The sequence below is a fragment of the Sipha flava genome, unplaced genomic scaffold (assembly GCF_003268045.1).
Source record: "Sipha flava isolate LNK unplaced genomic scaffold, YSA_version1 164_pilon_pilon, whole genome shotgun sequence".
In the NCBI taxonomy this organism is placed as follows: domain Eukaryota; kingdom Metazoa; phylum Arthropoda; class Insecta; order Hemiptera; family Aphididae; genus Sipha; species Sipha flava.
In genome coordinates, this window is record NW_020271825.1 from 1,038,014 (window position 1) to 1,055,112 (window position 17,099).

At 26.5% G+C, this 17,099-nt stretch overlaps 2 protein-coding genes across 2 annotated transcripts in view; both read left to right on the top strand.

Annotated features, from left to right (window-relative positions):
• The first annotated feature begins 1,573 nt into the window (after positions 1-1,573).
• LOC112679555 (dual 3',5'-cyclic-AMP and -GMP phosphodiesterase 11A-like) overlaps positions 1,574-17,099 on the top strand; it is a 47,940-nt gene continuing 32,414 nt past the window's right edge. Inside the window, exon 1 of the mRNA XM_025549406.1 lies at positions 1,574-1,962. The gene's annotated coding sequence lies outside the window, so the exon portion shown is untranslated. The remainder of the gene's footprint in view (positions 1,963-17,099) is intronic.
• Positions 6,718-8,475, top strand: LOC112679535. Its single transcript, XM_025549382.1, has 5 exons — positions 6,718-6,787; positions 6,854-7,246; positions 7,341-8,032; positions 8,141-8,310; positions 8,445-8,475. Exons 1-5 carry the CDS (start codon positions 6,718-6,720, stop codon positions 8,473-8,475), a joined length of 1,356 nt encoding a protein of 451 aa, XP_025405167.1.

The window sequence follows — 17,099 nt, forward strand, 5'->3', positions numbered from 1 at the left end:
AGACTTATTCTGAACACTTGCAATATTACTTACAAAAAACTGAAATTTAATTAATGTGTACGCACATATATTCTCAATTATAATTATTCACATTAGGGTGTGCCGGCACACCTAGTAGAGCCGCCTATGATAATTTTTGTATGAAAAAGTCGTATAAAGTTTTTATTTTTTTACTTTGGTTTGTGTTCATAATTTTTATTATAATTAATACTATCCAAAAAATTCTAGAATATTAAATAAAATACACACTTTAAATCAAAGTTAAAACCATACAAAACTTTTGTGATACAGATAATAATAAAGTAATAATATTGGTTCATGATTTGTCAATGATAAAAATAAATTATAATAATATTGAAAATGTTGACGCAAAAAATCTTATCAGCATATTAACAAGAATGGCTCCCACGGTTGAAGATAATAATATTATTACTTACAACCATGCAGACTCTAAATAAGCATGTAATATGAGGGGTTACCAACGAATATTTGAAATGTATAGGGAGAGTAAGAACTCGCAGGGGAGCAGCCGCCTACCTTGTCCCTCCCGTAGTACCGCCTATGAAAATCAACTAATAAGATGAAATAAACCGTGAGTCAATAAAAATTAGTCGTGAACCGATGTACAGTTAATAACAGACTGGAACGAAATCGATAAAATTCAGTTCCGAATTGGGAATATTCTAAATCTTAACAGAAACCTCTGTAATAGTCAATACAACCTTATAATATATCAGTCTAGAATTTATAACTGAAATGAGATCAGTGTTAAGTTTGATTGAACTGAACGTTATTACGTATCTGATTATATTTCGCTTATGTTTACATACACTAATATTAATGTACTATTAGTGTTCACTAATAGACGAATATTGCACGTGCATCCATGGACGGATACAGGGAGTCACTGGGGGAAAGTGCTATCCCATTAGAAAAAAAAAAAACAATATTAAAAATAAAGTACATTTAGAAAAAAATAATAATAGATTATAAAAACGAATGTTTTCGTACACAAAAGGCGGGTGGAGGCATATCTAATCCCTTTTCCCGAGACACCTCTAGATACGTCTACGATCGGTTTTATCAGTGTATAACTTCTCCTACAAAAGGGCCCCGACCGCGAACGGACGCTGGATCCGTCCTCGCGCGTGTCAAAATCAAAAAAACTGTATATGAATATTTCTGAACGATCCTTCGAAGCGAATGCTGTTGCGTTAATCACGTTCGGTATTTCGTCGTGGAAAAATCCGAATCCCGTTTTTACGATCCCGTACGGATTTCGATGGGAAACGGTAAAACTTTCGCGCCCCCGTGAACGCTCGCCGCGGCCGGACCGGATTCGTTATAAACTTATAAGTTGATCTAACGTTCGAACTTGCCCAGTAAATCGTTCATGAACTCGCGGAACAATCGGGCGCACCGGCACCGGCGCTGTTTGGTGGTCGCAATCTTCGCGTACGCCATCGATACGACGCGGCGCACACGCGTGTTACGCAGGAGCCGCACCTCGGGACGATAACCGTAAGTTTTCGACCGGGACGACGACAACGGTGGTACCGGTAGTGGAATCGGTAATGAACAGTGTCATCGGTGTGAAAATATCCAAACGACCGGTCGCTAACCGTATCCATCATCTCGACGCCGTGGCAACGACGATCGCCCCTCCCCCTCCCACCTCCGCGCGCGACCGAAGATAAATAATAATAGTAATAATTGGAATCACGGTACGTCCGTGCGCCCGATCTGGCTGCACTGCCGGATGCCGCCCGGCGTGACGAAGCCCGTGAGCACGTCGTTCCCACAGCAACCGCCGACAGAACGCTACTCGAAGCTTGGGCTGTACGGTGTGCCGTGCTGCCCGCGACAACTGAACCTCGACTGACGCGTTACAGCTTCTTCCGTACGAGCGCATTTCGTTCGCACGTTTTCATCGCAGCAGTGGCCGAAGACCCGCGACACCAGGTAAATTCACGATTTCCGTTAATAATCATAGTTTTCACGAGGGTGTGAACAAAAAATAACAGGCGCCGTTCCTAAGTCGTTCGTGTTTATATATTTTTTTTCTTTTCGTTTTTATTCGGTTTTTCGCATTTCTATTCCGCCGCCGATCAACTGATTTATACTACGTGCGGTACGCGGTACGTTTAATCTGTGTGCACACCCGTTGTGTTCGGACGACGCGAAACCGGTTGATTTCGGACATTGAATATGGTCATAACGCACAACTTAGTATTTTAACGGCTTAACTTTTTAAATGTCGAATAAAACGAGGTGAACATTGATTTCACAGCGACGTGTATGTTCTTTGGAAATATTTTTTGTGTGTCCGAATAGCTGGTCTATAAAGTATTGGGAATCGAACGAAAAACGTATACTTAAGTGATACCGTTTTCCATTTTTATAGCTTTGGTTTGTATAAAAATAAAAAAATACCTGGTCGCCTTGTGAAATTTTACTAATCAAATATTTTTAATTATTTTGAAAATTAAGTTGCTGTATTTTGAATATGAATTGAATATGAGTTTCATTTGTATATTACATAGAAGAAAAAAAATGTAATAATAATGATTAAGAATTAAAAAATTGATTTATCACATGATTACATATTATAATTTTGTTTTGAATTAAAAAATACTGTAGTTACTAGTCAATAAATCAAGTCATAGTGATTATTAATAATTAATTATTATGTATCATATTTTGATTAACTAAAATCAACACTTTTACTTTATTCAAAATTATACAAGAACATTTTAATTAAAATAAAATACATAATATTGAAGAAGTGTAACCAAGTTTTGTTTTACAAAAATATAGTCACATAATTAAATAATTTATTTTTATTTTTATGACATACATGATAAGTACACCAGTTTGGTATTGATATGCGATTCAATTGTTTTATCCTAAATGTTATAATTTCAAAAGTAATCGTTTGAATGAGACTTGTATATAATTTTGAAATTAATTCCATGAAGTTATAATAATAACTATTATATATAAATAATAACTATTTAATTTGTATTAATAATAATAATAATCAACCAATATTGATATACATAATGATATATTCTTATTTATATCATCAACGAAGTTGATTTATTTCGGTTATTCGGTTTTTTTGTTTTATTAATAACGGAATGTTTTCAATTATTTGGACTTTTTTTTCTCAAAGAATCTGTCTTGAAATGCTCATAAAATACATAAATATCACACGTAACTAATGTGGAATATCAACGGATTGGACATGTCTTTATTTATTATTTTCACTGACGTATTGTCCGAGAAATATTTGTAAAGGGGTTATATTTTCATAGTACTCATGGATGTCATTAGAAATGTACTAGGGTGTCTATTGTCAATATTTATCATCAAATATACTGTCTGATATCATGTGGACGCTATTATCATAGAGTAATAATGTAACTCCTTACCAAAATAATAAAAAGTATTTTGAAAAGAATACATTTATACATTCGTTTGTGTAAAATATGAGCAATATAATATATAAGTATAATGTATAAGTCGGATTCTGAAACTTTCATTGTTTGTTATATAGGATCTTAAAGATATTGTATATTTTTTAGCATAAAGTATTCATTCATTAGGAAATCGCTATTATTTTATTGAATAGAATGTACTAAATCAAAAACTAACGTAAAAAAAGAAATAAGAATTCTTAATAAACGTTTATATTGTAAGCATATCATGGTTTTTTGATTAACATAATGTTCATTAAAATGGCAATATTGTATCAAAATAATATATTAATTATTGCAGTGAATAGTTTTATGATTAAATTCACAAATAATAAATATATTAAAGTATATTTAATAAGTCATAAGAGTTTATTTGATTAAGACTCTGAATGATTACTGATTATTAATTATAATTTATGTTGATCTTTTATAAAAAAATACATTTTTATAAACAAAAAACATTTCATACGAATACAATTACTTTTACTGTGTTTGAATATAATTTAGATGTTGATATATATATTTATTTTTGATTTGTTATTTGCGATGTACTTATAATATGAGTATATAATTTATATACTAGTGCATACAGTTATCAGTATTCTTAAAATAGTGCTTAGTTGGTGTTATATATATGTGTGTATGCATTTATACCCTATTTTTGAGAGTAAAAAACTAAAGGAGCGTATATTTGGATATTTGAATAGTTTGATAATCGAAAGTAAAAATGTTTGTACATGATGAGGATAATTTTTCTAAAATTTTAATTTTTAGATATAAAAGAAAAGCATATATGATTTGAAACGTAGAGTTAAGTAACGTTAACGTTAAGTAGATTTGAATATTATGAGTAATCGACTAAATTATTTAAATTTTTGTTTTAGTTTTGGTAGCAACTAACAGTTGGATATTTAGGCGTTAAAAGAGTTTTTTTTTTTAAAAGTGATTTAGTTATTAAATGAACTTTCAAATATTTACCAAAAAAGTAATTATGATATTGGCTTCTAGTTTAGACGGAGTAGTTTATTTTTTTATATTGTTCGGCCGCATTTAATGTTGATATAATATTTTTTATATTATTTTATTTAATAAATTAACAGACAGTTTTATAGTAATTTCATATAATGATAATGAAAAAAAAAAAAAAAAAAAAAATGGAAACGTATTTAAATATTAAACTCAAATAACGAGAATAAGAAGATTTTGGTATAATCGATTATTTAAAGACATACTATATAAAGATATACTATACTCTTTTATACCATTGGTTACATCAATGTAAAGCTGTATAGGTAGATTATTGAGTAAGAATTCTATATTTTGTGATATTATTCGTGTATATAAAGATATAACGTGTAAGCCTAGTTAAAGACTGAATAAAGTACTTAACCGTTTTATAATTAGAATATGGTATTTAACCATCGCAGTGATCACTGATGGTTTTATGAGACTTTTATAGTTAAACTATGTCGCTTGAATCTGAACAAGTTTCTTTAGGGTCTTATAAACCTTGAGTAGGCAGAATTTTCGAATCATTATCCTTCAATATTCCTAAAGATGCTAATGTTTTCTAAAAGTATATTTCATATAAGTTTAACTTATAAATATTCAAATTTAAAATTTTATTATAGCTAATGCTATTATGTATGTATTAAAAGTATGAACATATTACAGTTGTTACATTTTTTGGACGTGTAACTTATATATAATTGTATAATTATAATTATTTTTTATTTTTGCTATAATTCGCGTCGATTAGTATTTCTAGTATTACACCTTTAAAAACTTTAAGTTTAATTAGAACACTTAAATATAATATGATATTTATATATAGAAATAGCAAAAATATGCCGTATATTATATTGTTCTTTAATTAGAAATAATTTATTTAAGAAAAATCAAATCAACTTTTTAAGATATTGTGGAAAAATATTAGGTAGTTTAACACATACTTGTTAAATCTTTAGCATTTGTTAGACGTACAGAGAGATCCAAGATTCATCTTTGAGACTGAGAAGGACAAAAGTAATTAATTATATAATAAACAAAGTTATATAACTTTTGTAGCATGCGAGGTCAGGAAGAGAAATAATGTAATCTATACAAACAATTATAATCCAATTTTACCGAATTAGTCATAATTGACGTTATTAATTTGTTATTGTTTATATTCATTAAACTTCATAGTATAATATAGTTTCCTTTATATTTAATTAACTCTAACAAGCTGAACAACACAATAAAAATTTTAATTTATCCAACTACTTCGGTGTATTGGTACCTATTTCATGAATATCATGCTAATTAATAAGCTTTTAAAAACCGTACGATGTCTACATAAAATTTCAAAAAATATTGTGCAATGCTGCCTCACTATGAATGGCCAATTTTGTTTTAAATCAATTCTTACATAGCACTCATTTTTAATGTAGTTATTTGTTATTTTTTTCAAGTTTATTAAAATTCAAACGTATATTATTATAAAATGTGACTATATTATTATTAAGTGACTTGAAATAAGTGTATATTTGTAAATACACATATATATATATATATTAGGGTGGTCCTTAGTTATAGAAGAAGAAAAAGAAATTTGATTATTTATTTTGCTGGACCCCCCCTATTTTTTTATTATCATACAAGAATGAGTTGGGTAAAATTTGGATAAAATAACTTACCCCCTTCCCGTGCCACAAAGGGTAGAACAATTGCTGAAACAGATAATTTTACATTATTTGAGTTTTTTTTGTAAAATATAAAACTTACCAAAAAATTGTACTGAACCTTTTTTGTAGAAAAAAATATTTTCTATAAATAAGTTGTTTACAACATTTATTGTAAATCTATTACTTTCCAGAAAAAGTAGATAATAAAATATCGTTAGATATTTTATATTTTGATAATACAATTACAATGTAATACAATGATAATCGATTTGTTGATACTTATTATCGAAGTTTTAAAATATCATTAAGACTATTAGGTTATACTTATTTTATATATTGCTTTTATAATGTTTACCAATGTGTATTATTAACTCATTTGGCCGGGATTTGTTATTGATTATTACGATTTAATCAAAAAATATTTACTTATACATTTCTATTAGTTAATCAGTGAACATCTTACATTTCACACTAACTACAACATTGTGTTTTCATTTATATTCAGTTTTTAATTTTCTCTTGTGTTTATAACAATTTAAAAGTTGATTTATTAGTTAAAAATGCCATGACAAATGATTTATTTGATCGGTTCAATGAATAATCAAATTCTCGGTAGCAAACTGCCACAAACACTAAGAGATTGTATGAAAGTTTTATTTTTTAATATGCGAATAGTGAAAATTAATTTATCAGAAAGTGCCTATTTAGTGATCAATGAATGTACTATATTTTGGAAAAAAGCCCGAATTCCAACTAAAGATCGAGCAGATTGTATGAAAAAATTAAAAAAATCATATGAAGTTTGGAGAAGTCTTGAAAAACGTAAAAAACGAGAAAGTGAAACATTCAAGTTCCAAGTAAAAGAGTTTGAACAATCTTTAGACAATTTATTTGATATTGCACACGCAAATGCATTTGATATTATGAAAATCGACATCGACAAAGAATTTTTACGTTCTCAAAGAAAGCCAGGTCGTCCAGGTTGTTTGCTTGGAGTTGACATGAAGTTATCACAAAAAGAAAAAAGAAAAAAAATTAGGATAAATCAAGAGAAAACAAAACGAAAAAAATATGAAAATGAACTTTCAAACATAGAAATGGGTAATTATCTAATTTTAAATTATGAAAAACAAATTATAATGTTACGTTTTTATATTATATGGTTGCACTACAAGTTTCTATTATTATATTATAGTTGAAACTCTTGAATTTACCACTTCAGAAGAAGAGGAGGAGAAGAAAGAGGATGGAGGTAGTATGGTCTTAGAGGAAGACCATAGACCATGTACATCTGGAATTCAAAGAGCAACCAAAGAAATTATGACACCAAGGCTTTCTGCCGCTTTAGACAAATGTAAGGTCAGTGATAGAGACGCTGTACATTTACTAACAGCATGCGTAGAAAGTGTTTCTTTAAATCCATCTGATTATATTATCAATCGAACATCTATAAAAAAATGCCGTGAAATTTTTCGTAAAAAAGTTGCCGAAAAAGTTCATTCCGATTTTTGTACTTTAAATATTGATTTCGTTATCGTACATTGGGATACAAAATTACTTCCCAATTTGTCTGGCCAAGAAAAAGTTGACCGTCTTCCAGTAATTGCTTCATCTCCTAATGTAGAACAACTTCTTGGAGTTCCACAAATTCCATCAGGTACGGGTAGTGAAATATCATCAGCTGTTTATGATTCATTGGAAAAGTGGTTATTACTTGATAAGGTTCAAGATTTTGTGTTTGATACTACTGCTTCAAATACTGGTAGACTAAATGGGGCTTCTACACTTTTAGAGCAGCGATTAAGTAGAGACATTCTATTTTTAGCATGTAGGCATCACGTTTCAGAGTTGATTATGCAAGCTGCTTTTAACGAAGCGAAATTGCACGTATCATCTGGACCAGATATAGCTATTTTTAAACTCTTTAAAAATGCATGGAAAAATATAAATAAAACAAATATATTAGTTTGGAATACAGATAAATATTTTGAAAAGATAATTTCGCCAAAACGTGAAGAAGTTTTATCATTTTGCTTTCAAAAAATTACTGAAGACCACCCTAGGGATGATTACAAAGAATTTATTGAACTAGTCATAATTGTTTTTGGAGATATTCCACCTGGTGGATTAAAAATTCGCCAACCCGGTGCATATCATCAGGCAAGGTGAATGGCAAAATGTATTTATTGTCTTAAGATATTTTTACTACGGTCTGAATTCAAAATAACAAAATCAGAAGAAAATATAAAGCGAATTTGTGCATTTATTGTTAAAATTTATATTAAATATTGGTGTACAGTTACGAATGTGATAGAAGCTCCATTAAATGACATACATTTAATTCGTTCATTAAATGAATATAAAAAAGATGTTAAAAAAATTTCAGAAGCATATTTGTCAAAATTTTTAAATCATTTGTGTATTTGAATGAAGAATGTGTAGCGTTCAGTATATTCGATGAAAGAATTTCAATAGAAACCCGAAAAAAAAAAAATGGCCAGTAAGCTCATTGAATATAAAGAATTTACTCCGGAAGTGGAAGGAGAATTTTCCCAGGATATATTATCAGGACAAAAAAAGTTTTCCTTAAAGATAGAAGACGTGGATGAATTTTTAGATAAAGAACTACCTATCAATTTGTTAAGTTGGAAATCAAATAAATTATTTAAAAGATTTAAAATTTCTTCAGAGTACCTAAAAATGGATCCTATAGAGTGGAATAATAATTCTGCTTACCAGTCAGCAAAAAAAGTTATAAGTTCGTTACAAATTGTAAATGACATTGCAGAGAGAGGGATGAAACTCATGGAGGATTTTAAAGAAAAGTTCACCAAAAATGAAAACCAAAAACAATATTTGCTTCAAGTAAGTTATGAAAATATATTAAGTATAATGATTGATTTTCTATAAAGTATTTAATTTTAGGTTATTCAAAAATACAGAAAAAGTATCAAAAACAAACAAGAATAGCTTTGAGCGCACCATTTATAGATGAAAGTACCAATACCGATTGAAATACACTTGTTATTATTTGAATGTACAAATAATAATACATTTTAGATATATCATGAACTTTTTAGTAGGAAACTAAGTTTTTTTTAGAAAACTTAAAGACGCATAAGTTATGTACCAGTTTTCAAATAAAATTCAAAAAACTATAACATTTTCTCGTTCAGCTATTTTTCAACCCTTTTGTGGCACGGGAAGAGGGTGAGTTATCTTGACCAAATTTTACCCGAAATACTTTTTTATGGTAATAAAAGAAATAGAGGGGTCCAGCAAATAAATTTCAAACATTCAAAAATAAGGACCACCCTAATATATATATAGTTGAAAGTTTTAAATGCGTTTCATGCAAACTAATAATTATTGTATATTTTTATAATCTAAAAAGATTTTACATTTATCTTTTATTTTTTTTTTTTGTTATTTTAAAGTTTTCCTGATATAGCCATCTAAGTTATTTGTTATTTATAAAATACAACTTTTAATGTTAGAAAAATATATGACAATTTAAAATAAATATAATATAAATAGAGATTATGATGATAATAATAATAATAATATTTGCAATATAATTAAAATAACATTAACAATGCCTTAGTGCATTAGTTCCGAAACATTTACGAAAACTGATCCCTTAAAAAATAGTTTGTGTTACGTGAAACCATAATGATTCTTACTTCAATATAACCCCAATTTTTCAATTATTTATTGAAAATCAATATTCCAAAAAATGTTTTAAATGTAACTCATGATTATTGTTTATTACTATTAAAACTTTCAATATTTATATACATTCTATAGAACTATTGAGATTGTTGCTCTCTTAGATTCTGTGTAACATATTTTTGAAACCGCTGCCCTTATGGAAATAATGTATCAGTGGTTAATTAACAGATTAATGAAATAATATTAATTAACTATAAAATTAGTTAGATATTAAATATTTTATAAATAAAACGATCGCCTGGATCTCCCTGCTTTAATAGACGTATTTATAAAATGTAGAGTTTCTTCTATTGTATTTATACAGTGAATTTGATTTTAATTAGTAGTATATCGGGAAATAAATGATAATAATTACTTCGATCAATTTAGACTGTGAACATTAAGTAACTGCAAATCCTGAAAAGTTTGTCGTATTCAACAGATTTCTGTAATGTTAGTTTTCAAACGAATTCATTTAATGTTGTAAATGTCCTTCAGTTTGCGGAGTAGTTGTTCTTATGTTCTTGATAGAGTATACTTCCGTCGAACGCGATATTTGTTAGTTTTTATTTTACAACCCTACTGGCCTTTGTTCCATTATAAGTTGAGAGATAAGTGTAAATGATTTAAAAAGGTATTGTAAAAATCTATGTTTTGAGAGAGTTAAATATTAGTCGAAAAAAAAAAATGTAATTATTGAGTTTTATGACAGTTTATTTAATTAATTTATAGCTTAAAAATATTGTTTTTGATCATAAATCCACCAAAAATATTTCCAGTTTAGAACTCAAAAACCAAAAAATTATTATTAATTATTAAATTTATAATTTACGGGTTATGATTTAAATCGATAACTTGAGTAACCCGTACTTAATTAATAATAGTTATCGATATTTAAACGTCAGATAGATTATAAAAATTAATAATGATTGTTTTTTGGAGTAAATTTTAGAGGAAAGTACCCTTAAAACCATAATATATTAAAAAAGAGTAATGAAAAATGTTGATGAATATGTTATTATCAATAAAAATAAAAATATAATACCTATAAATACAATAATATAAAAAAAAGGTCAAAAACATATTGTTGAAAATAAAATATTTCCTGGAAAAATAATAAATCGAAAAAATACATAGGTAGGTACTAAATGAACATCAAAAATGGATAGAATTATTTAAAATTGATGCATATGTATTGAAGATATTAAAATGATTCTGAATTTATATACTTGACCGAAAAATGGACAGGAAAAATGTTTTTGAACAAAACCACGTAGTAGTAAGGTAGACCTTGAAAATTGCATGACGACAATCTCCTAACCATATGTCGTACCCATAACGTTACCAGGACAACGACATTATTAGCATCGCTATTTTATTTATTTATGAAAGGTAATTTTAATACATGAAACAAAACTCCCTGTAGTTTATTGGAATCAAGGAGAAATATTTACATGTTCAATACTGCGTTTTGCTTTGATATAAGAAGAAAAAACACTTTGCTTGTGATGTGCTTAAGAAATCAGTTTCTTCTACAGTGACCACCGATCACGATCGCATGGTTTAAAATAATATTATACCATAAGAAAACAAAGTTAATTATGAAATGCTCTATCGTCAGTAATTCATGTACTTCCTTTTTTATTCGTTTTATTTTATTTATTTGTATGAATTAATAAAATTCGAGTTTTTGAAAACCGTAACATACAATATATAAAACAAATTTATTCATCTGTAATAGTATTACAAACTGTTTGTAATTATTATAAATAATGGAAAAATTCTTTTATAAATATATTTTAGAATTTGAAGGATCTTATGTATATCGAAACATGTAGCCATAAAAGACTTTAGATAAGTTCAATCGTTATGAAAAAATGAGTATAAATGAATGAAATTCATGGTGGTCATTTGATGACATTGGTATGACTAAAAGTTAATGTTAGGTCGATGACAACAATGACTGTCGTATACATTATTAAGATTAGATTAGATTAGGAAATATACATAGGTAAATTCTGAGATTTCAAATTTTACAGAGGAAGGTCAACTATTATAAATATAATATCGGTTAAAACCATTTGTCCTTTTCATGATCAAGAAGTGAAAAGAGGTAAATAAGAACACTTGGAAGTTTAATTAGTGTTCTCTAAAGATTGGTATGCATAAAATGGTTATTTTTTTATAAATATATTTTAGAATTTGAAGGATCTTATGTAATTTTGAATATTTTACTATATATTATAAAATCTATAAAAATATTATTATTTGATATAAATATTGAAGGGAAAAAATATTCTAATACATTTTAAAAACGTATTTTAGTACACTTTGTTTAAAAAATAACTAAAAAATTACGAGTATTACTTTAAATAATTAAAATTTTATTTCTTGGTATAGTTGTAACTGTTAAATCGGTTGTTAAGATTATAGATTTCCTAAGATTCACTTGTGGCTACATTAGGGTGACTATTATCAAAAAAAAAAAACAGAACAGTTGTTATTCCCCTCCCAGAAAAAAAAATTACACATCAAAACAACTATAATAACTACAAATATAATACAATTTTTTTTAAAATTAGAAGACTGCTTTTTACTAACAATTAAGTAATTTAATTTTTATTATTGAAGAATTTAATAATAAGTATATTGTTACACATCATTACTGATTCATTTTTTCAACTTTAAAAAAAAAAAAAAAAGGGTATTAGCTATCTTTTTTATTCATGAATTTGATAATCTTTTTTATACATTTTTTCGTACTTTTCTGAAGAATTTATTGAATATAACAAGTTTTGATGTTTCAAAAGAAATTCATAAAATTGTGATTAAGTTAAATTTTTAAAGTGCTGTTTCGCAATAATTATTGATCTTATGGTTTCGATATGTATATAGTTAATAGTTTGCGGTATAAAACTATTTTATATTTATTAAAAAAAATTACATTTTTTCTCTTTTAATAATATAAAAAAACGGTATTAAAACTAGGTTATTTTCTAACAACGGGATAAAAAACGTCTCGTTTAAATTTTGTTTATATTTTGTCAGGATAACGGAACATGATTATCAAAAAAAGTAGCAGTCCCGTTTTAAATGTAACGTATGGTCATCCTAGGCTAGGCTACTTATATGTACATACCCCTCAATCAGGATAAAGTAATTTGTTCATATAATAATAATAATATCATTTATTACGGAATAATTTCCAATTAAAGATACAAGATAGTTGGAATATATTATATGTATAATAAAATATATAATAATAATATATAAATATTTATATAATAATAAAATAAGAAATATATTATTCATCTTGACAGGCAACGATAGGTGAAGAGTAGTTTCCAATGTTTTAATTTTTCGTTAGAGATCATGAGAATGATTCATGAGTAAATTGAATGAGGAATGAATATATATTTCACAGGCAAGAAGCCCCCCATGAGCGGTTTTCCCATATTGACAACACGACACTATGAATCAATATATAAATGTGCATTCTATATATTTTTCGCCTCGACTGGCAGTGTGTGGTAATGAGAGCAATATTACTGTAAATTGTTACTATTCCCTACTAATACTGCTGCTGTTGCAATGATTATGATGATATATTAACATGAAAAATAAATGGAATAACTGTCAATATTTAAGAATTATTTTTATTTTTTGATAGTACTCATGTAGAATGTTTATAAAACCAATTTTGAAATTTGAAACTTTGTTAATAGAATACCAGGAACAATATGATGTTACAAATATATATATATATATATATATATATATATATATATATATAATATACATTAAAGTTCGAATAATTCAATAAAATCCTATTTTGAAAACTTATTGACAACCCACGCTAATTTGATGGAGATTTAACGTACTTAGTTTTCGAGAAATTTTGCGTAACGAATTATGCGTTTTATTGTGATTTGTTTTCATTGAACAATGTGCATAATTGAGAATATCGCTGTCCAGTTAAAACACCCGATGACTAGTTAACCTTTCTTTTAAACTACAATGAATGTTGCTAAAAACTTTTGTTGCTGAGTATACTTAATATTTTAACAACATTATTTTTGTCCATAATTAGTATTGGATATGAAAATCCTCGAAAAGTTTTGCACCAAACTTCAATTGAAATTTACATCACTTGTAGATAATTTAAAAATTTGCTATACAAAAATTATATCAGTGTATTTGTTGATTACTTTTTCTTGTAATCGCAATAAAAACATTAACCATTTATTTTCACTGGATCAATTAAACCATGAGCTTTTTCATTCTAGATCAATCTATTAATTATTTGATAAAAATTCTTTCGGGTTTGTTTAAATTGAACAAGCGAATCGAAATATCAAAGGAAGATATTTAGCATTAAATATAATAACTATGACCATTATAACTTAAAAAATTCTATATAAAAATTGGGTTCATTATTTGATATAAAATACTGAAAGATATAATAAGAATTTATTTTATATAATTTAATTCAAATAAGAGATGAAATAAAAAAGTTGTTGACTGCGAGACTACTTATCTTAACTCATATAAATGAAAATAAAACTAATTAAAAATTATTGTGACTATTTGGGAAAAAATTTTATCTGCGAAAATCAATAAATTACTTATTAGACTAAACATCCATAATAATAAAAAAATAAATCACAAGTTGACCAAACTTAACTAATATTCTAATGATAAACCACCGAAAGTAACAAATAACAGATAAAATATATTGATCTCTACAGATAATGTAAATTAATTTATATACGAATAATATCTAAGACTACGTTTTTGTACTATCTAGATAATATTTCAATGATAATTAATGTAAATTCTAATGAGTTAGATCTTAAAGTATATTTTAGTTCAAAGATAATGGTTCTCTAATAGTTATAATAATAATATTTTATACTATTTAGCTAATTGTTGAAATATAAGTTTGATTTCAATGCTTTACTTCTGTTTTCACTTAAGTACTATAAATTATGCAACCACGAATCCAAATTGGATCTTATTTATTCATGAATTTACTAAATATGACTTACTAAACAACTAGTGGTCTATTCACATAGTTTTTTGAATGTCGTTGATTAGATGTATTTGCATTTTTTATTTTTACATCGGTACTTTGGATATTATGTGCTAGGGAAACTATTTGTTTTACATAGTTCAGATAGGATTATTTAAAAAATTCATCGTATTGAAATGGTCTCAAAGCAAGAAATTATACTTAGGCAACGAATAAATAATCCGTGGTACATGATGCAAACTAAAATATTATCTAATCCACACAAAATATATTAATCTATAAAAAATAAAGTTTAAGAATATAAAAAATAATTTGATTTTTAATGTTAAATTTGTTAATTTATTTCTTATTAATTTATAAAGTGTCTATATATCAATTAGTGCTGGAGAAGATAATTTCAAATTAATTTAATAAGTAATATTAACATTCCAAAATAAACTAATGTTAATCAACTGTATCAACTGTTAATTGCTTGTAATGTTCTTTCTGAGTAGATTATTAATAATTTAATTTCAGCAATTTTTAGAATTAAATAAAATTATGAGTTTAAAATGTATGATATTATTTTTGATCCACGTAGAAATTGATTTCAATGATAATTATTTCTATATGAAGGTTTAATTATACTTAATACTAGCATGTATTGTAATAACTATAATTTGTTTATTATTATTAAATAAAATCAGCGTGATCTAAAAGTGTTCGAAAACAATTTGATAACATGGATGTTAATATTTAAAAGAAAGTTTTCTATATTTTTACTTATATTAATGAAAATGACTGGACTTTTGTTTACATACTCGTATTATTGTTTATACTTAATAGAAGTGATGTATATTTTATTCTAGTTGCAATAACATCGGTTACATTATTGACTGTGGTCGAAAAACGATGATGGTGATCATCTTATCCCAAGTGAAAATGTGGTTTTGATCCTATTTAATAATCTTTTTTTACAGATGTTGTCGGGTTGTGTACGTATGACAATCAATCAAACATGAACGATCATATGTTTTATATATAATATAATACCATCAACGCCGAAAACATTTTTGTTAAATTATTATTTTAAAAACCACCGAATGTTATACAAAAATAGTCAATGACTATCAGTTGAACGATCGGTGGCTGTCAATTTTCCTCTTTGGAAATTTTTACAAGACGAATAAAAAGTTTTGTCGTTAAAATAAAAATAATAATCGTAATATAACAATGATTGACGTTGAAAACGATTTTGGACATTTTTTTTATTATAATGTATATAAATAATATGTAAGATGATATTGCGTATGTATTGATGTTATTCTGGTTGATTACTATCATTTTATTTTTGCTATTTCCACCAAATATAAAATAATATTTGTACTAAGAGGTAGAAAAACTTTAAGCAATTTCTCTAGAGGATTTTAATTCAGTTGGTTTAAAAAATATAATTTATTATTTTAAACTGGAACAGTCAAATGAAAAGGGGATAATTTCTAGGGTAGATGAGTACAATAAGTAGTGATATTTTAAATCCGAAAACCACTGCTCAAAAAAATAGGTTCTGAGTGAAATAGGTGGTGTGGATTAATAAGTAGTTCTAAAAATTCTTAGGTAGATTGAACTTTTAAAGTTCTAAGTTTTGCAATAAAATGAAAAAGCTATTTCAAATTTGAGAAAATTTAAAATTTAAAATACCTTCAAAGAATACCTATTATTTTCAAAATGTCATTAAAATTTTTCGAATTCCTATAGTTAATATTTACAGGATAACAACTAAATAACTAGTGTCATTTAATGGAAAATTTTTGAAATATTCAATTTAATCAAAATTTCATTTTGTTACTTTTATAAAACATTTTTGCGAGTTGACTGTAATTTTTTTTTTTTGCTATAAAAAAAAAATCTTTTAAAAATTGAAACTAATTTTTGAGCTTTAAATATAAAGTTTGAAAGTTTTTTATTGTAAAATAATAAAGTACAAATAATGTTACTGATTTTCATTATATCCAATTTTGTTAATATTTTGTTAATATTTAATATTTGAGCGTTTGTAAAATTTTATTTTTTAATTTAAGCTAATTTCTTTTGTTTTAATCAGTAATTTATACGTAGAAGAAACTTTGTATTACATTTTTAAGACTTTTTGTTAAACCAAAATTATTTTATCTGCGTATTTGATAAAAAAGCTAATAAAATATTAAAATTTCAATTATATATTGAATTATT